The sequence below is a fragment of the Ictalurus furcatus genome, chromosome 4 (assembly GCF_023375685.1).
Source record: "Ictalurus furcatus strain D&B chromosome 4, Billie_1.0, whole genome shotgun sequence".
Lineage (NCBI taxonomy): Eukaryota > Metazoa > Chordata > Actinopteri > Siluriformes > Ictaluridae > Ictalurus > Ictalurus furcatus.
In genome coordinates, this window is record NC_071258.1 from 31,313,703 (window position 1) to 31,337,021 (window position 23,319).

Below are 23,319 nucleotides of genomic sequence, written 5' to 3' on the forward strand. Positions count from 1 at the left end.
TTCAATTTAGTTGTAGCTAAGCTTATAGCCGAGCTCTACGGGTTACCTGCCGAGCCAGGTGTCGAACTAACTCCTCGTCTTTCAGGTTTGTGAACGAGTCTCCAGAGACCTTAAGACAGCTGGCACGACCGTTACTCTGCCTTACTTCTGCCACTGAGTGATAAACTTCATGGTCTCTCCGAACACACGCCTTTCCTTCCCCAGTACGCCCCTCGTCTGACGGTGAAGCGAGCGGCCGGCGGGCTCCTTATTCCGGATGAAAATGTGGGCAGATGTGCAAAGCGGGCGACAACAGGCCCTGCCGTGACACAAACAGCGGCTCTGTCCCCTCCAGCCAATCGGGTGATGAAGAGCAGAGAGAACGAGGAACGAGCACCATTACACTCGGAGAGCGTGAACGCGGAAGAGGCCCGTCCTGCTCGCGAAGAACGTTTAATAAAAGCGCAATTTCAGCGTAAAATTCATACTGAAATCAGTGCGAGTGTATTTACAGCAGTGGGAGACTGTGTGTGTGTGTGTGTGTGTGTGTGTGTGTGTGTGTAGTTAACTGAGCCACATGGAGAAGATGTGAGTGTGGCTAAGTGTGTGGACAAGATGAGTGTGCACATGGACTGTGTGTGTGTGTGTGGGGGAGGGGGGGGGATATGCTGTGGCAAAATATTCCAAAACCCCAATTCCAAAAAAGTTGGGACGCTGTGTAAAACGTAAATAAAAACAGAATGATTGGCAAATCTCATAAACCTGTATGTTATTCACGATACAACACAGAAAACACATCAAATGTTTAAACTGATCAAATGCACCATTTTAAGAAAAATAAAGGTCGTTTTGAATTCGATGGCCGCGACACGTCTCGGAAAAGTTGGGACGGGGGCGACAAGAGGCTGGAAATGTAAGTGCTAATAAAAAAGAAACAGCTGGAGGGAAAAAAAAGAAAAAAGATTCAAATCTATAACAAACCTGTAAGGGCAAATCTGCTGGAGCTCGCGTGGAAGTGAGACTTCTTCATTCAGACCGAGTCAAAGTCGAAGTCACTGCTTATACAAACGCACCCTGCGAGAAGAAGTTCTGATATCCTACCACGTAGCAGGATATTTTACCAAAGGAATACAACATAACTATTAAGTGCTCAGCGGTCGCTTTCTTTTCTGCAGACTTGACCGACCGGTTAAACAGTACACATGTTTATGAAGAAGCGAGTCGTAGGTTTTAATCAAACGAGGTATTTTGATCTGTACTGATTCAATTGGACTGAATTTCTTGCCAGATGTTTTCTCCTGCTGATGTGTTTTATAATACGCCACATATTCCCAGAGACCCGTGTGGTGTAACAGCGCTCACACAAATCTGACACGCAAGCAACAGCCTTGGCAATAAATCAAAATGCAATATACTGTATGCTTTGTCACACATTGTCATCAGGACTGCACTGTGGAACACACAATCTATAGGAATCATATCGTAGCTGCGGATTACAGTACATACAGTACAAATTTTACTGCAGTAAAACCGCACGTGCTATTGGACATGCAGTGTCCAGCTTTATGAGATTCCACATGGAACTATGTAAAAGGGTCATGTTTATATTTCAGGGTTGGCCCGAATCATTCGAATATCCATTTATTATTTTCTCTATTTAGTAATCAAAGTCTTCATCTTTACCTTATTTTACATTATATATATATTTATATATATATATACACATGTAAGCAATGAAATAATGATTTCCCTGTGCTACGTAGTGTGCAATTTGTGCACATTGCAAAATAGTCTGCATTCAGCAGAATGTGGATACGGTCCAGGAAGAGTCATGTGACCTAAATCATGTGCTACTTTATAACGACTTTATAACTAAAAATACAAAAGAACTGTATTTTTGCAATAGATTTTACTTCGAATTAAACGTATAACTACTTGGGAGGGGAAAAAAAATGAAACACTTAAACAGAAAACTCAAGGGTCTAATGTTTGGGGACTGAAGTCGGACATAGAGTTGAGATGAGGGATCGTTCTTTAAATCCCATTCGCACACGGTCCTGAAGGAAATTCTGACCAGTCCTGCATGAGAGTAAAAGAGTAATAAAAACCACCTGCCTGTGTGCTCTAGGTGAAAAACTACAACCGGTATTTTTTCATCCATCCATCCATCCATTTTCCATAGTCCGTCGAACCTTCTAATTCTATTCCGTTCTAATTTAATTAATATAAATATATTCCCACCTGTTCACACACTACGGGCAATTTATAAATGCCAGTCATTCTGCATGTCTTTGGACTTGGGGAGGAAACCAGAGTACCCTGAGGAAACCCCCAAAACACATGGAGAACATGTGCACACAGGGTGGAAGTGGGATTCGAACCAACCCTGGAGGTGCGACGCAAACGTGCTAACCACTAGCCACCCCTTATTTTTCATTTTTAACCTTATTTTACTTCTGGGGTTGTTGCGCAGCTACTGAAACGCCTACCACTCTTACCCTGTAGGCTAGTTCTCAAGCTTCCTGGAGGTAAACCATTGACAGTTGTATGTCTGTAAGTTTTTATTTGAACCACAGCTTATACAGTACAGTACGCCGCTGGATTCTGCATCGTGGATGATTATTTGTTTAGACATTCGCATGTTCTTGACTTTCTCTTTATTAAAAAAAATTGGTGCATAAATAACACCGAAGGAACAGTACTACTAAACGCAAGGCTACGATGAACACTAGCTGAAACAGTGCTTATCGCAGCCTCTATTATAGCATTTCTTTCATCCGAGCGGAACTGAAAGATTCGATTCGTATTAACCGAAAAATATTAGGAACTATAGGTAGTGAGAGAAGAAACTGAAGGAAACCCAGCCCAAGAAACTGACCCAACTGTTCAATATGTTACAGTCAGTTCATTTACTATAAAACGAATTTTTACTATAAAAAAAAAGTCCCAATTTGAATTCTTGCTTGGTGTAGTCATCAGAACGGCCATCGCTCGCGCTGACACACCACAAAGTACTCCGTGTGCCTATTTCTTCAAAAGCAACAAACAATGTGACAAATTACAAATAACGAGGTCGATATAGCAGTGCGTGTGTTATTTTTCCCTCCAAATGGAAAACAACTAGGCTTGTTGGTCCACAGTACATGAGCAGATCCACTGGGAGCTGCACAGCATTTTAATTGGCCATATATATATATATATATATATATATATATATATATATATATATATATATATATATATAAAAACACACAATGGGAAAAACTAAAAGCAGAAAACCTGCAAGTCAGCGTTTCTCGTGTGAACATATATGCACATATAATCGGCAGCATAAAAGATGCCAGAGTCTCTCTGTGGTGGAAATGGGATCATCAAACTGGGAAGTGGGGGGTGGGGGGTGGGGGGGGGCTCGAACTGCACCTTCAAACAACGACCTGATTTAAGTCTTAAAAAAAAAAAAATCCTGCAATTAATAAGCTCAGCACAGCGAGGAGAGAGAGAGAGAGAGAGAGAGAGAGAGAAAGAGAAAGAAATAGACCAATCCGTGAACATCAATCAGCGGAAATAATACTTCCAACTTTTTCTAAAGAGTCAGACTTTAAATGGCATTACATATGTAGCGCTGCATGAAAAATTAATCCGGCGAAGCCTTGAAATGTCAGGGGTAATGATCAGCAGTGCTCTCACCTCTTTTGCCTTCTGCTTCAAACGAGCCTGCTCTGGGTCCTCCTGCCTCGAGCGACTCTGAGAGAGAGAGAGAGAGAGAGAGAGAGAGAAAGAGAAAGAAGAGAGAGAGAGAAAGAGAGAGAGAGAGAGAGAGAAAGAAGAGAGAGAGAGAAAGGTTAACAGCTGTGGTGGAGATTCGCTCCTCTATAGAGGTGTGCACTAAAATAGAGCTGAAATGGGCCACAGACGAGGTGTCAAGGACAGTGTGAGTGTGTGAGTGTGTGTGTGAGTGTGTGTGTATTCACAATGGTGCCTAAACCGCCGGTGTTGCCCTGAGACCCGCTTTGATTATGTCCATAACTACACAATAGAGGGTTGATACTAATCAAAAGATGATATTAAGAAAGCACACGTACCTGGTCACCACACACACACACACACACACACACACACACACACACACACACCTGGCTTGTTTTGGTCAGAGTGATGTCCCTATACCAGTGTGCTGTGGAATTAACACTGTGTGTGTGTGTATGTAGATTAGGAGTAAAGCGTCATTATTATGTCTACTAAACAGTTCATACTCTCTCTGAAGTTGTTCTCTTTCTCAGACATAGCACACACACACACACACACACACACACATATACACACACACACACAAACATACACATACACACAAACACATACACACAAACACACATACACACATATACACACACACACACAAACATACACATACACACAAACACATACACACAAACACACATACACACCCTTACATACACACACACACAAACACACATATACACATACAAACACACATACACAAACACATAAACATACACACATATACACATATATACACATACACACATACACACACATACATACACACATATACACACATACACATACACACACACACACACACAGAGATACACACACACATATACACACACATACACACATTCATATATACACACACACACATATACACACATACACACACACACACACAAACACACACACATACAAACACACACACATATACACACACAGATACATACGCACACACACACATATACACACACACATACACACTTACACACACACACATACACACACACACATACATACATACACACACACACACACACATACGCACAGACCACACATTCATAGTTTCAGACTGTTTCAGTCAAAATACTCTTCCTAAACCGCTGCATTATATAAACAACTCACCAAAACACATGCGAGATACTCCAAATCACAGTGAAATTCTCTGTTGAACTCTCACGTCTGACTGTCAAACAGAAGCTCCAGACATTTGAATGGTCAGTAGTTGGTTTGGTCAAACAGTAGCTCCAGTAGTTTGAATGGTCAGTAGTTTGTTTGGTCTAACAATAGCTCCAGTAGTTTGAATGGTCAGTAGTTTGAATGGTCAGTAGTTTGTTTGGTCTAACAATAGCTCCAGTAGTTTGAATGGTCAGTAGTTTGAATGGTCAGTAGTTTGTTTGGTCTAACAATAGCTCCAGTAGTTTGAATGGTCAGTAGTTTGAATGGTCAGTAGTTTGTTTGGTCTAACAATAGCTCCAGTAGTTTGAATGGTCAGTAGTTTGAATGGTCAGTAGTTTGTTTGGTCTAACAATAGCTCCAGTAGTTTGAATGGTCAGTAGTTTGAATGGTCAGTAGTTTGTTTGGTCCAACAATAGCTCCAGTAGTTTGAATGGTCAGTAGTTTGAATGGTCAGTAGTTTGTTTGGTCTAACAATAGCTCCAGTAGTTTGAATGGTCAGTAGTTTGAATGGTCAGTAGTTTGATTGGTCAAACAGTAGCTTCAGTCATTTAAATGGTCAGTAGTTTGATTGGTCAGTAGTTTGATTGGTCAAAGTAGCTCCAGCTATAATTCAAGTCACAGCTTTATATTAATATGCTCATTCTAAGAGGTTATCATTTCAATAGTAACAACTAAAACAAACTATCATCCTGTTCAAAAGTTTACACCCCCCGACCTCTTAATGTACTGTATTGTGTCACCTTCTTGAGCATCAGTGAATGTTTGCTCCTTTTGTAATAGTCGTGTACGAGTCCCTCAGTTGTCCTCAGTGTGAAAAGATGGATCTCAACATCATATAGCCGCTATTGGAAAGGGATCAAATATGCAGAAGATGCTGGAAAAGTAAACTGTGGGCAGTTTAACTGCTCAGGACAAACAAGGGACTCATGAACAACTCTCACAACACATTAAAACAGTCGTGGATCATCCAGGTAACGACACACGGTATTGATAATCAAGGGTGTGTAAACTTTTGAACGGGTTAATTTTTATAAATTCAGCTATTATCTTGTCTTGTAGACTATTTGTAAACATCTGTTATGTAAAATAGATTATTCAGGCCAGGACTAAATAAACAACAACATGGGATTTTTATGATCCCTCATATTTTGTTAACAGTATTAAGATTTAGCAGATTCTGCAAGGGGTATGCAAACTTTTGGGCACAACTGTATTATATACAGTTGTGCCCAAAAGTTTGCATACTCCTTGCGGAAACTGCTAAATCTTTATATATATATATATATATAAATACATATATATTTACTATTTTAAATTTTAAAGATACAAAAATTCTAACATGTAGTCGGCTAATTCCAGTTAGTTTGTAATAAATTTAAAAAAAAAAGAAAACTGAACACAATTTTTTTTAAACAAATTAAAAGATCACAAATGTTTCTCAGTTCACATATACCCATTTCTTACTTAAATTTCCTGTTTTTATTTTTTGTTTGTTTTTGGTCGGACCATGATAACACTTACAGATATTACTACTTGTCTATTATGGTTTTCTTTAGCATCATACTGCTTTAACATTTTTTTTTTTTTTGAAGTCTTACGCATGTTTTACATTAACTGGTCCGCTTCGAGTATGAGTCTGATCCGAGGTAAAATAAGGTGAACTGTGTGAATTCCTCTAATTGCACTCGATCTCTATCGAGGTCCCTCGTCTCGCTCTCTCTTGTGTTTATGATTTCTTTTTTTAACTGCCCTGAGGTGCTCAGAGGCACGGATTTTGTCATTACTCATCCTTACAGCGAGAGAGAGAGAGAGAGAGAGAGGGAGAGAGAGAGAGAGAGAGAGAGAGGGAGAGATTTCTCTCTAATTGGCTTTAAATATATCAGGAGGTTCACGTTCTGGTCGCTACTAGGCTGAGAGAAGTGTCTCTCTGTCCGACTTGTGTCATATTTTAAAGGGACAGTGAAGGGGGGATTATTTTAGCTGGTTCATGTTTAAGAGGTCAGACTGAGCTGAGCAATGAGACCGAGACTGTAGAACGCAAGGTCACAAATGAAGAGTGTGTGTGTGTGTGTGTGTGTGTGTGTGTGTGTGTGTGTGTGTGTGTGTGTTAAGCCTAACCCACATACACTTACTCAGTCTCTCACATACTTTTAAATACAAACAGAGTGGTATAATCCTACAAATTCAACCTGAATGTCAATAAAACATTATATCAAGCAATCTATACCTGCTCAGGTCAAGATGTACAGACTTTCAGCTGTTTGCAACGAACAAACCAAATAAAAGCAATTGAAATAGCTCAACACAACTGACCCAGAAGCACAAGAAAAGTCGGCTCAAAATCATATAAATAAGCCACAGGAGTTTTGGGATTCTGTTCTGAGGAGTGATGAAACAAATCTGGAACTTTTCGGCACGATGGATCGGCGGTATGTCTGGAGGAAGAAGAATGAAGAAAGAACACTCTGTCCACAGTCGAGCATGGTGGTGGCTCGGTGATGCTCTGGGGCTGCTTGAAATCCTCTGGCACTGGAAACCTGCAGCGTGTTTAAGGCGAGATGGATTCAGTGAAGTATCAGGAAATCCTCGGAGAAAACCTTAAGCCGTCTGTGAGGAAGCTGAAGCTTGGGCGTCACTGGACCTTCCAACAGGACAATGATCCCAAGCATACTTCAAATTCCACCAAGGCTTGGTTGCAGAAGAAGATCTGGAAGATTCTACAGGGCCATCACAGTCACCTGACTTGAACCCCATAGAAAATCTCTGGTGGGATTTGAAGAAGACGGTTGCAGCACGCAAACCCAAGAATATTACTGAACTGGACGCCACTGCTCATGAGGAATGGGCTGAGATTCCTCAGGAACTCTGCCAGAAGCTCTGCATCTCGTTTGCAGCAGGTCATAACAGCAAAAGCCTGCTCTACTAAGTACTAAAGATGCTCGTCGTGAAGGGGGTGAATAATTTCGTCACTGGAGAAATCACTATAAGTTGCATTTTCAGTTGAATTTGTCGAAACCACTTGAAGCATTCGTCGTGTTGAACTATTTCAATCGCTTTTGTTTGATTTGTTCATCGCAAACAGCTGAAAGTCCGTACATTTTGACAATAAACCTGATGTGCAACGGGGGCTGAATCATTTTCATTGCAACTGATAATACTCTGGAAGAACCATCATCACTGTTGAACCCCTTGAGCTGCTCTTTAACTGAATCAGACATTGGACTTCACCTCTCTTGGGTGTCGATTTGCACATCGACATCCTGCAGACTGTATGAATGGAAATCAGCACGTGATGGGGTTACCATAAGCGGCTTGGATTTGACTCACTTTGGCCGCTTTGAGAAGAATCTCTCTCTCCTGCTCGTCTTTCCTCTGTTTCTCCAGCCGCTCTAAATGCTCGAAGAACTTGAGCTGAGAGCGGACGTCTGACGACTGCTCGTACCACTCCTCGTCCTGGAGACGGAAAACAGCCAGGATAAACTGAGACAGGAAAACTGGAACCGAAAAGTTTAGATTCAGAAAAAAACATTTAGTTCCTGTTAGACTTTTGTTTATAACTCGCGTCTAATGTGCCATTGAAACCTCTGAGACGTCTGGTGGAGACAAAGTTTGTGGGCAAACAAACTGTTAACACTATAATTAAGCGTGTTTATTTCAGAAAAGCACCCTTAATCCTCAGTTCTCCTGTTACCTCACTCTTTCCAGCTTCTTGCTCTGTTTTGTGTGTCTGTATCGGGGGTGTGTGTGGGGGGGGCTTTATGCTGAAAGACCTTTGAGATCCATTCGTTCTCCCTCTTTGTGGCGCGCTCCGTTCAGGACACGTGGTTCGCACGACGTCTTTTTTTTTTTCCCCTCCTCTATTGATGTCACTGTGTGGCTTCACAGGCACAGGGTCTCGCACACTTCTATCGCACCTCATTTACAAACCACAACACAGAAGAAAAGATCTGCGGATGTGCAGAGCGAGTCACGAGCGGCGATCCTCAACTTAATAAATAAAAAATAAAAATAAAAAAGCCTTTCAAATCCTCCTGTCTCGCTTCTTTCTTCCTCGGCAGTCGGGGGTTTGTTCGGCGCGTACGTGGGGCTACAAACGATCCCGAGAACGCGCGCTAGTACGCTGTGTGTGTGTGTGTGTGGAGACTTTCTATTCGTTCTCTGATGGATGTTTATCCGTCTCCTTTTGATAAGTTTGATACGTGTCCCTCTGGGCCAGCGTCGGCATCTGAGCAGAACTTCGTTCCACTTTTTAAATCTCATCCGGTACCGAGTGGTCTAGTGCTAACGTGCTTCTGAGGTATTTATGCCGAACTTGAAGACATAATATATGAGAAAAATAATTATAAACAGGATTACCCGAAACTTTGTTCCAAAAGCAGCAGGTTGGCAAATCTGAACCAGATGCACGTTCGCTGCTCCTTTAAAGCTACTGAAAGCTCTTCTGGCCTTTGAGATGTTTATGATAAAGCTTCCAAGAAACAAGACGCAACATTAGCACGCACACTGCAATCAAAACGCATGTTTACAAATTTGAAACTTCGCCGAGTTTGCTCTGATACGCTCCAGATATAAAGCACTAGATCGGAGGGAAGTTTCCTGCTCGCCTTAACTCTTAGCTACTGAAGGTTCACCTCCATTCAGAAGCTTTTTGAGACTTTTAAATATCTTGCTAAGCGTCCTTTCCAGTGTTTTTGGGACATTTCTGAGGATTGTATAATGTTCTCATCATCTAATAAAGCAGTGAAGTGGACGTCCGTCTAATTGAGCCGTTCTGCACGTGTTCGGTGAAAGACGGGGATGCAGTGAGGAGTACGTTCTCCTCAAAACATCACGATCTTCGCTTTAGACAGTTACTCCATTCTTGAGTCTGTTCAAGCGGAGAAACTTGATCTATGTTAAAAATTCTAAACATATACATATTCACGTTTGTACGGGAAACTCAACCGATATTATGTCTATAGTTTACGGCGGTATCGCTGGATTAAAGTACTAATGGTGTGTCTTTAAATATCCAAACGGAAATCCATGCATTCGTTCGTTCGCTGCGATGATGTATGGACAACAACGACACACACAAAATGATTTGTTGGTGTGCATGAACAGCCCATTAGTAATATGACCAAGCAGGAAGAGGAAAATTTCCCACTTCCGGGTTTGAACGCTCCCCGATTCATAATTCCTACTCGGAAAGACAACGTTTTTTGAGAGCTCCGGCTTCTCCGAGTCGCGATTCTGTGACGCGACTTCAACACGGCGGCACTCGTAGTGAAAAGAAAGAACAAGCGGTCTTTAAGGTTTCTGTTTATATTTGAAACAGCTAAATACCGGGTGATACTCAGACCAGTGAAATGTTCATTCGCTTTCTGCAAGATTCACTTTAATGTAATCTTCTGCGCTATTATCTGCGAACGATCACATCCACTTTAAAAATAAATGACTGTTTAACCAAACGAGACTGTTTTTAGATGACAGGAGGGACACGGCGCCGTGACGCACCTCTGTATCCGACTTCAGGTGGCCGAGTTCGCATGAACGCTCTAATGTGGGAAGTAGGAGGTTCCGAGTTGGAAAACTCCAAGGATGTGGCTGGTAAAAATGAGATTCACTTCCGGTAGTAGCTCATGCTTCATTTCACACCAAGTTCGTCTAGATGAACTTTAACCCCAAGAATCCACCAACCTTGGAAGCATAGGCCAATAGAAAACGAGTGCAGAGGTGGGGTCGTGTCTTTCTGGACGTTTCAAAATGGAGGAATTGTTTAGTACTGTTTCACTACAGCGAGAAGATTTTTCTGCTCCTGAGTACGATCCTTAAAAAAAAAAAAAGAAAGGTTCTTCATTGGTTCTTTAAAGCACCATAGGTTCTGCAAAGAATCTTCATCTTGTCACGAACCATTTTTCATCGTATAGGGTTCCTTGGAGATTAAAGAAGTTCTTCATGGTTCATTATATGTTTCAGAGCAGTGTGTTGGTTAAAGTTAACCCTATAAACTCGGACTGGAAAAGGTTCTCCTGGCATCACTCTTAAGAACCTTACCTTGGTTCCTTACAGCACAAACTAAGAACTTATGATAACATGGTTCCTTGTGGCACAGCTGTGAAGAACCATTTCTGGGTTATTTAACGTACCTGTAAAATAGATGGTTCTCTAAAGAACTTGAGAGTAAAAGGTTCTCTTTTTTTGCAACTATGGTATCAGGCTGAAAGAACCTTTTTTTGGTTCTAATTGGAACCTTTATTTTTAAGAGTGTAGGGCTGGGCGATATGATAAAAAATATCACATCACAATACTCTAGGACATTGCTATGATATTGTATCACAATATATAATTCAACGAACAAACTGTCTGCGGAATGAGAGCAAAATAAACAAAAAACGTTTTACAATACTTGTCTTTAATGCCTACAAAGGCAAAGAAAATTATGTTTTTTAAAAATTACATCAAATCAATGGCATCCATTTAGTACCATTTGTGATTATTAAAAACTTTTTTTTTTTAAATACATCGCCATACCAACGATATCTCAGAAAAGTGTATCGTATAATCGTTTATCACGATATCTACGTTATATCGGTATATCACCCAACCCTAATAATATCCCCTCATTAAAATAATGTCTCTTATTAGTGACAAACTAGCTTGCTGGCTAAGGTTAGTTGTTCACTGAAGCACTACTTTCCTTCCAGAAATACATCACACACCTGCTTCACAAGGCTATGTTCATACAGTGAACTGAGTTTGTGACAGCTCGTGAAAATGACGATCCTTTCTATAAATCCCTGGTGATGGTGTCTAATATGCTGTTGTTCTTTCGGCTGCTCCTGTTCGGGGTCGGAACAGCAGATCATCGGTCCACATATCTGATCTGGCACAGGTTTTACGCCTTCCTCATACAACCCTCCCATTATATCCGGGCATGGGACCGGCACTGAGTGCGACCCCTAGTGGCTGGGGTTCTCTGCCCAGGAATCGAACCCGGGCCGCAGCGGTGAGAGCGTAGGAGCACCAGGGAACTCGTCGGTGTTTCAAATATGTGAACATATAAGATGACCAGTTTTTGGAATTTTTAGATAGTTAAATATCTTCTCAGTTAAAGGGTCATGAAACCTCCCTCTTTCAGCTCAAGTCTACCGCTCAACGTTTTTGAAAAATGCAACTTAAATGGCTGTGCGAAGAAAGGAGGGGGAGTGGGCGTTGCAGGGAAAGGCAGGGGAGGAAGAGACGGGCGAGCCTTCAGAACATTCACAATAAAGATGGATAGTGACATAGAGGTTTGCAGTGGCAGCAGTACGCAGGGCTCTGACGGGGTAGAGGACGTCTCTCCTCCTGAATCTCCGGGGCTAAATGGAGGCACAGTAGATAGCTGTGCAGGTCCTATGCCCTATCTACCCAAACGCTTTAGATATAAACTTTATAGTAGTGAGATAGTTCCTGATAAAAACTCTCCCCTAAGCTTTCTGTGAAGCAAATGCACTTAAAGAGAATTACAGATTTGTTCATTTGCTAAAAAAAAAATATATATCTTTTTTTTATTTTTTTTTATTTTTTAATACCATACTGCAATCGAAAAGCAGCAGAACTTTTAAACATTTGAAACCTGAAACTCTTGCCTGGTCTCCTGCTCCTCTAACGCTCCTGGAAGACTGTGATGAAAGGAATCTCTTCTCAAATATTTATACTAAACTTATAAATATCTTAGAAGCAAAAACATGTTTGGAGGATCGACAGGAAGATGTGCTGGTTTCCAAAAAAATCCCAAAGTATCCATGTTTGTATAATATACTCGCATGGTGCAGATACATTTCCTGCTCTCCTCTAGTCCTCAGTCTGGTTCCTACCTTGCTGGAGTCCATCCTGTGCTGAGCGATGAAAGACACTTTCTCCAGCACCGTCCTCAGCCGTGTCTGTGTGGCATGAGCGATGAAGTTTACCGCCTCCACAGGAACCTCCGTCACCCCGAACTTCTTAGCTAGAAGACAAGGGAACGGACATTAACATCCACTTACTGTATTTATGAGACTTTTATGAGGCGCATGCATAAAACCCGCTCTAATTTCATCCCCATTGATGCTCCATAAACCTGTTTAGTCCCTCACTTTCACGTGTTGCTTGTTGCTCCAGTCTCGTAATTCAATTCCATTTTATTCGTGAAGGGTTTTTAACAATAGACATGGCTTAAAAACCATATAAAACATACATGGCCTGAACCTTAGTCTTCCTTGTATATGTACTAGGAATGTGATGTATCTCATGGCCACATGACAGTCCCCATGCAATCAGAATTGAAGTTTTGTGGCTTGTTATTTATGGTAGACACCCTTTTCCATAGCAACCTACACGTATCTCATTTATACGACTGAGCACTTGAGGGTTGAGGGCACTGAGCTACCAATGCCTACTGGCTTTTAATATGAATATGTTCACCTTCAGGTTATCTATAAGCTAGTGTGCTCCAAATGACAAAAATCCGCATTTAGAAGAACATACACATTCAAAAATTGACAGTCCGATACGGTTCAACGATTTCGACGACATCATTCTGCCCTTCGTCCTCTCATCGGATTTTCTGTCCAATCAAATGCTCTCTAGAATCTGACGTGTCCCACCGTTCCAACATTATAAAAATCCAGGGGAACATGAATTCTCCTCTTCTGCTCTCGTCTTCAGTCCGTAAATTGAAACTCAAGCCTAACTGGGTTATGCAGCAAGACAATGATCCAGAGCATAGGAGTAAGTTCACGTCTGAATGGCTCAAAACAAAGCTATATTATAGTTTTAGAGCGCCCTAGTCAAAGTGCTGACTTGAACCCAATCGAGATGCTGTGGCAGGACCTTAAACGTGCAGTTCATGCTCGAAAGACCTCCAGTGTGGCTGAACTAAAGTGGTTCTGCAAAGAAAGACTGTGAAAGACTGATCTCCGGTTATCGGAAGAGTTCGCTTGCAGTTATTGCTTCTAAAGGTGTCCCAACAAGATCTTAAGTTTAAGGGGGCAATTAGTTTTTCACACGGGTGATAGGTGCCTCAATAAAAAAAAACTTTATCGTGTGTTTACTCAGGTTGCCTTTGTTTTTACGCTGCACTTCATTTGAAAACTCTAAAACTATTTAGTAAGGGACATACACAAAACCAGAAGAAATCAGCAAATACTTTTTCACAGAGCTGTACTTTTAATCAGTTTACAGTTACATAGTTAATAGTTTAGTTTAAACTTAATGTAATGGAACATCTGCTGCACATTTAACTCCGGTTATCACTTACACTATAACAGCTGTATCTTTAGCCTATAGCCCTCTATAGCCTTTTTTTTATTTAAGTTAATAAGATGAAGAAAAAAAAAAATGGCTGCTTGTCATGTTACTGAGAAACCCCAAAGCCCTATTTTGAATATTTATTAATATTAATAATATTTATAAATATTTCTATTTTGTGTCAGCTGTAAAAATAAATAAATAAATAAACAAATAAATAAATAAAAAGTTTACAACTTTACCTCTGGTTGTTACAAGGCACTGACACTGTCACTTCCATAAACGTTTAATAAACATCCCTTTACAGAAGAAAAAATTCATCATATCAACAAATACACACGTTTAAAATACATACACATACACGTTTATGTGGATATCCGTGTGTATTTACCATTCTGGCAAAAAAAAAAAAACCCTCGTGTGGGTGGGGCTTAACAACAATTTGCACTCATTGGCTAGTGAGATTTGGATGGACAGCTCCCTGACCAGGAAGTAGAGACTTCAGTGTTGTGAATTTTGGAGAGCGTTCTGGATGTGCTTCTCCGTATAGTTACAGTGTTCATACTTCATCGTGGATATGACTTACATACTCAGTCGGTATATTAGTTCATAATTAATATTTGAGCTTTCTCATATGACTACCCATTTTTTCCCAGATGAGCTCTCAGGAGCGGCACGGCACGCCGTCGTTGTCGTCATCAACATCCTCCGCCTCCTCCTCCTCAGCCGGACGCCCGATCTGACGAGAGTAAATCGCTTTAAAGCCCCGCCCACACGTGAGGTTTGTGCCGGAAGGCTTTCGTTTACGTAAACTTGCGGAGCGCGAACGTAAAGTTTGAACGTGTAAACGACAACTCTGGCAGCGTGTTCATGAACTATACCTGACGAAAAGCAAGCTCAGAAAACGGTTAACTGTTTATTTTCACACCGTTAAAATTGGTTGCCGCCGAGTTTTCAGTTTCAGAGCGTTTTTCTCCTTTCTCCTTGTATATTGTCCTGTTTCTAGAAAAGCTACGTTCGACCGATCAGAATGCAGAATTCAACAGCACAGCACAGTTATTTAAAACACTGCAATATCTCACGAACCAAAACCGGCACAAGTGATACACTTTAAGGCACAAAATCGGCACGAGCGGATGACATATGTTATATTTAATACTTTTTATATGCACTCTGCATCCTAGGCATCTTGTTCTGAAACATCTGCATCACAGTTGCGTAGAAACCGCTCGTAAAAACAAAGTATGTTGTGTATGAACTACTAGGCCTGTGAAACGTCTTGCAAAATATCACACGGCAGCTGTTGACACAAACGGTGAAGGAAGCCAATTTTTTTTCTGAGGGGGAAAAAAAAAAGGAAAAGAACATTTAAAATTATAATTAAAAAACTCCATACTTGTGTGTGTGTGTGTGTGTGTGTGAGACTTGTGGTGATATTCTGCACTAATTAGGCTCTACCTACAGCCAAAAAAAAAAAAAAAAAAAAATTCAGTTACTACATGTCATGTCCTTTTCTTTCATTTCCGAATTAACATAATTTCCCCTTCTTTCTGTTCTTTTAAGTAAATCGCAGCAATTATTTAAATCGGCCTCCGCGCGCGTACGGTCCGCACTTCCTCAACAGCTCGAAAACACTCGAGATCACAAAGGGATAATGAGCGGCAAAACACAAAACCGGGGCAAAAGGCTTTTAAGAGCAACAGTAAAAAGTTAATCAGGCGCTGGCATTTCCTGCAGCCGCCGTTCCAGAAACACTGAATAACTCACGATCACGAGCCACGGAAAAGGGAACGAGGTCATGGTGCGGTGCTGAGAGGAGGTAGGTGATGAGATTACGTTTTTATATCACCTAACAGTACATATCTAACAATCACGGTTTACAGTATGATCGCGATAACGAATGAAAGACGACGTGTTTAACTGTATCTGTTCGGCCGTTTTTAAATCAAGTGAACTGCAGCATCATCGTGTTCGAGATCTCGCTCGAGTCGCACTGTAGGTTTACTCAGATGACGATTTATGTTTTCATTTGACTGCAGATGTGATGAAATTCCTTGCTGCTCCTGTTCTGAATATGTACACGGAGGACTGTACATTCGCTAAATGACTGCGTGGAGTGTAGAGTGTGTATGTATGTGTGTGTATTGTGTGGTTCGGGCAGTGTGTGTGAGTTGTGTCACTCTGCTTATGTTACTGTAGACAGCACCTCAGACAGCTCCAGCTGAGAGTGTGTGCCATGTTCAGGCGCACAGCAGGGACACCAGCACTGACCCGTTGTAGCCTAAAGACAAACAGCGCGCACTGTTCAAATCCCTTTACAAGCCTCGATATTTACAGATTGCTTTTTTAAGTGTGTGCTGGGCAAAAAATATGAAGTGACGACTAAATAAATCCAAGCATCTTTGTGTCAGTAGTACGTCTGATTTTACACACCCTGATCTGAAACATTATCCAGTGAAGTTCCTTTCACACTTCAGACCCTGTGAAGGAGGTGTGGCCTAAGTGTATCAGTCCCAGTGAAGGACGTGTGGCCTAAGTGTATCAGTCCCAGTGAAGGTGTGGCGTAAGTGTATCAGTCCCAATGAAGGAGGTGTGGCGTAAGTGTATCAGTCCCAGTGAAGGTGTGGCGTAAGTATATTAGTCCCAGTGAAGGAGGTGTGGCGTAAGTGTATCAGTCCCAGTGAAGGTGTGGCGTAAGTGTATCAGTCCCAGTGAAGGAGGTGTGGCGTAAGTGTATCAGTCCCAGTGAAGGTGTGGCGTAAGTATATCAGTCCCAGTGAAGGAGGTGTGGCCTAAGTGTATCAGTCCCAGTGAAGGAGGTGTGGCGTAAGTGTATCAGTCCCAGTGAAGGTGTGGCGTAAGTGTATCAGTACCAGTGAAGGTGTGGCGTAAGTGTATCAGTCCCAGTGAAGGAGGTGTGGCGTAAGTGTATCAGTCCCAGTGAAGGTGTGGCGTAAGTGTATCAGTACCAGTGAAGGTGTGGCGTAAGTGTATCAGTCCCAGTGAAGGAGGTGTGGCGTAAGTGTATCAGTCCCAGTGAAGGTGTGGCGTAAGTGTATCAGTCCCAGTGAAGGAGGTGTGGCGTAAGTGTATCAGTCCCAGTGAAGGTGTGGCGTAAGTGTATCAGTCCCAGTGAAGGAGGTGTGGCGTAAGTGTATCAGTCCCAGTGAAGGAGGTGTGGCGTAAGTGTATCAGTCCCAGTGAAGGTGTGGCGTAAGTGTATCAGTCCCAGTGAAGGAGGTGTGGCGTAAGTGTATCAGTCTCAGTGAAGGTGTGTCGTAAGTGTATCAGTCCCAGTGAAGGTGTGGCGTAAGTGTATCAGTCCCAGTGAAGGTGTGTCGTAAGTGTATCAGTCCCAGTGAAGGTGTGGCCTAAGTGTATCAGTCCCAGTGAAGGAGGTGTGGCCTAAGTATATCAGTCCCAGTGAAGGAGGTGTGGCCTAAGTGTATCAGTCCCAGTGAAGGAGGTGTGGCGTAAGTGTATCAGTCCCAGTGAAGGAGGTGTGGCGTAAGTGTATCAGTCCCAGTGAAGGTGTGGCGTAAGTGTATCAGTCCCAGTGAAGGAGGTGTGGCGTAAGTGTATCAGTCTCAGTGAAGGTGTGTCGTAAGTGTATCAGTCCCAGTGAAGGTGTGGCGTAAGTGTATCAGTCCCAGTGAAGGTGTGGCGTAAGTGTATCAGTCCCAGTGAAGGTGTGTCGTAAGTGTATCAGTCCCAGTGAAGGTGTGGCCTAAGTGTATCAGTCCCAGTGAAGGAGGTGTGGCCTAAGTATATCAGTCCCAGTGAAGGAGGTGTGGCGTAAGTGTATCAGTCCCAGTGAAGGAGGTGTGGCCTAAGTGTATCAGTCCCAGTGAAGGAGGTGTGGCGTAAGTGTATCAGTCCCAGTGAAGGTGTGGCGTAAGTATATCAGTCCCAGTGAAGGAGGTGTGGCGTAAGTGTATCAGTCCCAGTGAAGGAGGTGTGGCGTAAGTGTATCAGTCCCAGTGAAGGTGTGGCGTAAGTGTATCAGTCCCAGTGAAGGAGGTGTGGCGTAAGTGTATCAGTCTCAGTGAAGGAGGTGTGGCCTAAGTGTATCAGTCCCAGTGAAGGAGGTGTGGCGTAAGTGTATCAGTCTCAGTGAAGGAGGTGTGGCCTAAGTGTATCAGTCCCAGTGAAGGTGTGGCGTAAGTGTATCAGTCCCAGTGAAGGTGTGGCGTAAGTGTATCAGTCTCAGTGAAGGTGTGTCGTAAGTGTATCAGTCCCAGTGAAGGTGTGGCCTAAGTGTATCAGTCCCAGTGAAGGAGGTGTGGCCTAAGTGTATCAGTCCCAGTGAAGGAGGTGTGGCCTAAGTGTATCAGTCCCAGTGAAGGAGGTGTGGCCTAAGTGTATCAGTCCCAGTGAAGGTGTGGCGTAAGTGTATCAGTCCCAATGAAGGTGTGGCGTAAGTGTATCAGTCCCAGTGAAGGTGTGGCGTAAGTGTATCAGTCCCAGTGAAGGTGTGGCGTAAGTGTATCAGTCCCAATGAAGGTGTGTCGTAAGTGTATCAGTCCCAGTGAAGGTGTGGCGTAAGTGTATCAGTCCCAGTGAAGGTGTGGCCTAAGTGTATCAGTCCCAGTGAAGGTGTGGCGTAAGTGTATCAGTCCCAGTGAAGGTGTGGCGTAAGTGTATCAGTCCCAGTGAAGGTGTGGCCTAAGTGTATCAGTCCCAGTGAAGGAGGTGTGGCCTAAGTATATCAGTCCCAGTGAATGAGGTGTGGCCTAAGTGTATCAGTCCCAGTGAAGGAGGTGTGGCCTAAGTGTATCAGTCCCAGTGAAGGTGTGGCGTAAGTGTATCAGTCCCAATGAAGGTGTGGTGTAAGTGTATCAGTCCCAGTGAAGGTGTGGCCTAAGTGTATCAGTCCCAGTGAAGGAGGTGTGGCCTAAGTGTATCAGTCCCAGTGAAGGAGGTGTGGCCTAAGTGTATCAGTCTCAGTGAAGGTGTGGCGTAAGTGTATCAGTCCCAGTGAAGGTGTGGCCTAAGTGTATCAGTCCCAGTGAAGGAGGTGTGGCGTAAGTGTATCAGTCCCAGTGATGGTGTGGCGTAAGTGTATCAGTCCCAGTGATGGTGTGGCCTAAGTGTATCAGTCCCAGTGAAGGAGGTGTGGCCAAAAGTGTATCAGTCACAATGAAGGAGGCGTGGCCTAAAGTGTATCAGTCCCAATGAAGGGGGCGTGGCCTAAAGTGTATCAGTCCCAATGAAGGGGGCGTGGCATCTGCACAGGTGCCAACATTGTTAACAAGAAAACCCTAAGCAGGCAGAGAGAAAACAGAACAGAGCCTGTGTATCTGAGTGAAGCTGGCAGACTCACTGGCCTCCCTCTGTCCACTGTCACCTGTGACCTTTACTCACCCAATCACTGACACAAGACCAGCAGGGGACGCCGTGTCCTTAAACTCACTCCCACACTCACACATTTCCATCCTTTAGTGCTTGAGGGTGCACACTAACAACCACGAGGAGTTGAAATGCAAACAGACTGGTGCCTCGGGATTCATCTTATCCAACACAGAAGCTTCGCTTGTGTGTGAAAAGGACAGGAGTGGAGGATGATGGGAATAAAATGGGTATTTAAAGTGAGTGTGTCATTCCAGAGAAAAGACTGGATGAGAAATAAAAAATATTACAGTAGTGTCAAGCTAATCCCTGTGACTGCAGGAGTATTACTGTTACCATAACAACACTAACAAATGACTACACCACACCTGAGATAGAAATGATACCTAATTATATACCACACTGTTGTAGGAAAATCTGCATATAAAGTGCCTCATAGTACAGAAGATACAGTCATTACACTCATTCTACAACTTCAATAAAATGCTTTATTTAAAGGAAAACACGTGTGTGTGTGTGTGTGTGTGTGTGTGTGTGTGTTACCCGTCTCCAGTATGCGCCGATGCAGTAGACCCGTGGGCAGGAAGGCCTCGTCTTTACACGAGCGGATATGTGTGCCCACCAGCTCAGAGTTGGTTGCTAAGATACGAGCGCTCTCCTCGCTCAAGTTCACCCCGGCCATAGACGCAACATCGTTGATGTCATCATCGTCCCTGAAAGACAAAATGCAACACCTGAACACACCTGGACACGGTCTATCTCTCTCACCTGGACACTGTATCTCTCTCACCTGAACACACCTGGACACGGTCTATCTCTCTCACCTGAACACACCTGGACACGGTCTATCTCTCTCACCTGAACACACCTGGACACTGTCTATCTCTCTCACCTGAACACACCTGGACACGGTCTATCTCTCTCACCTGAACACACCTGGACACGGTCTATCTCTCTCACCTGAACACACCTGGACACGGTCTATCTCTCTCACCTGAACACACCTGGACACTGTCTATCTCTCTCACCTGAACACACCTGGACACTGTCTATCTCTCTCACCTGAACACACCTGGACACAGTCTATCTCTCTCACCTGAACACACCTGGACACGGTCTATCTCTCTCACCTGAACACACCTGGACACTGTCTATCTCTCTCACCTGAACACACCTGGACACTGTCTATCTCTCTCACCTGAACACACCTGGACACGGTCTATCTCTCTCACCTGAACACACCTGGACACTGTCTATCTCTCTCACCTGAACACACCTGGAACTATCTGTCTCTCTCACCTGAACACACCTGGACACTGTCTATCTCTCTCACCTGAACACACCTGGACACAGTCTATCTCTCTCACCTGAACACACCTGGACACGGTCTATCTCTCTCACCTGAACACACCTGGACACTGTCTATCTCTCTCACCTGAACACACCTGGACACTGTCTATCTCTCTCACCTGAACACACCTGGACACGGTCTATCTCTCTCACCTGAACACACCTGGACACTGTCTATCTCTCTCACCTGAACACACCTGGACACTGTCTATCTCTCTCACCTGAACACACCTGGACACAGTCTATCTCTCTCACCTGAACACACCTGGACACTGTCTATCTCTCTCACCTGAACACACCTGGACACGGTCTATCTCTCTCACCTGAACACACCTGGACACTGTCTATCTCTCTCACCTGAACACACCTGGACACTGTCTATCTCTCTCACCTGAACACACCTGGACACGGTCTATCTCTCTCACCTGAACACACCTGGACACAGTCTATCTCTCTCACCTAAAAACACCTGGAACTATCTGTCTCATCCTCACATGTACACACCTAGACACTCTCACCTGAACACACACCTGGACACTGCTTGAACACAATCAGGGTCCTCTCGTTTGCCTTCCCGTTTCCATGGCAACTGTGTCCTAATTATCCTGTGTGAGCAGGGGGTTCAGGAGGGCCAAAGGTCACCATTCCCTGCTTTCATTTCCCTCCACTGGTTCTGACAGAGACTCCGGCGCTTTGCTTGTATCCGTGCCCCCATGCTGGAGCTGCACAGCTACGCTTCTCCTCCGTTCAGTCCTTCAGAGTGCGTATGAGTGCTGACACCGCACCGGGAGGCCGACACACACGATTAGAGCTCCTCTATAAGATCGGGACCTTACACAGTGTTACCACACCACCTGAATCTCACCTCGGCGGTGAAGCGGTAGGTCAGGAGCTGGGAACCTCTACTGGATATGATTTGAATTCAGTGCTTACATGATGAGACTATTCATTCATTCATTCATTCGATCTTCGGTCGCCGCTTTATCCTGGATACGGAGTGTATCCCAGGAACACTGTGCGTGAGACACCTATCCATCGCAGGGCACCGTTCACACACACACACACACACACTCACTGTACTTTGAGGTGGCAACTCTACCCTCTGCACCACCAATCCACCCTACTATGATGTTGTTAACTATTCTTTATGCATTTTGATGGATCTCAATTTTCTCTCGCTACAGCCTACATTATGAATTCTCCCTGCGTTACCCGCTGCTTTTTATAAAACATAATATTTCATCCGAAATGAAAAAACGCTAGCTTAGCATATTTCTATTAGGGGTTTTATAAAAAAAAAAAAAAAAAAAACAACAAAAAAAAAAACCATTTTGCTTTTTCAAACGCTATTTGAATTTCATAGCAGGTAGATGAGTCTCAGGTAGTGTAATAAATGTAAAGCTACATAAACGTGACAAGACAAGGCTTCTGCGGGTAAATAAGTCAAAACAAATCGAAAACGTTAAAGTTTACGGTGAAATGATGTTATTGCCTTCTCGTTGTTTCCTTCGCTTATGAAAGCAACAGGATTTTTCACCGTCTGTCGTTTATTTGATATGAACCTACACCGCCAGTCATAACTTTCTGAACATGTTGATTGCTTTTAATGGGTTTTATTACAGTTTGCACACTAGTGGAAAAAAAATTAATAAAAAGTTTCCCATTTAATACAGAAATCGTTGAGTTTAAGGACTTTTCGCCGTCTGCTCCCAGACTCTAAATGAGTGTGTTATGCACTTGTTCGATGAGGCTCTGGGTGCGTCTCAATCAGCTCCCTAGGTCGTGTGTCATGTATATCAGAGAAGGAACTCTGAACTGCAGTTCCACTGCACCTCACTGCATCACAGTCACATGACCACCTGCACCTGAATCGCGCATGTTAACGAGCACCTGTGTGTATATAGGCACAGTTTGCACGGAACTCCTTGTCTTACGTTTGTCTTTTTTTGCCGTTGTCAATCAGTACGTTTACACGGACGACGATAATCCGATATGAACCCGATTAAGACGGTACTCTGATTAAGAAACTAGCATGTAAACAGAGATTATTGATGACCTTAATCCGATTAAAGTCGTACTTGAAGTAAACACAAATGGAATTAAGACGTGTGGAGTATTTCCTGTTTTAGTCGCGTTATCGTCGTGCGTTACAGACACGTACACACCTTAATCACACTATTAACGTCGTGTGAGAGTTTTCACCGCATTTTGTGACAGGACACGTACACAAACGGCAGCGCTCGACCGTTTGACAGCAAACAAGAGAGCACGGCTGCGTCCCAAACCGCGTACTTACCCGCTATATAGTAGGAAGTAAAATACATGTATCTCAGCTACTATATAGTAGGTAAGTACGCAGTTTGGGACGCAGCCCACGGCTTCAAGCAGTCGTCTATTTGCACGTACAGCACGACGAATAATTAA

The 23,319-nt window shown here is 43.2% G+C and overlaps 1 protein-coding gene across 1 annotated transcript in view; it reads right to left on the reverse strand.

Annotated features, from left to right (window-relative positions):
- Positions 1 to 23,319, reverse strand: part of LOC128606253 (transcription initiation factor TFIID subunit 4) — a 97,126-nt gene that overhangs the window by 49,018 nt on the left and 24,789 nt on the right. Inside the window, exons 10-13 of the mRNA XM_053622293.1 lie at positions 20,089 to 20,258; positions 12,786 to 12,916; positions 8,275 to 8,400; positions 3,667 to 3,723 (exon numbers count right to left, since the gene is read on the reverse strand). Of these exons, the coding sequence (XP_053478268.1) occupies positions 3,667 to 3,723; positions 8,275 to 8,400; positions 12,786 to 12,916; positions 20,089 to 20,258 (484 nt within the window). The remainder of the gene's footprint in view (positions 1 to 3,666; positions 3,724 to 8,274; positions 8,401 to 12,785; positions 12,917 to 20,088; positions 20,259 to 23,319) is intronic.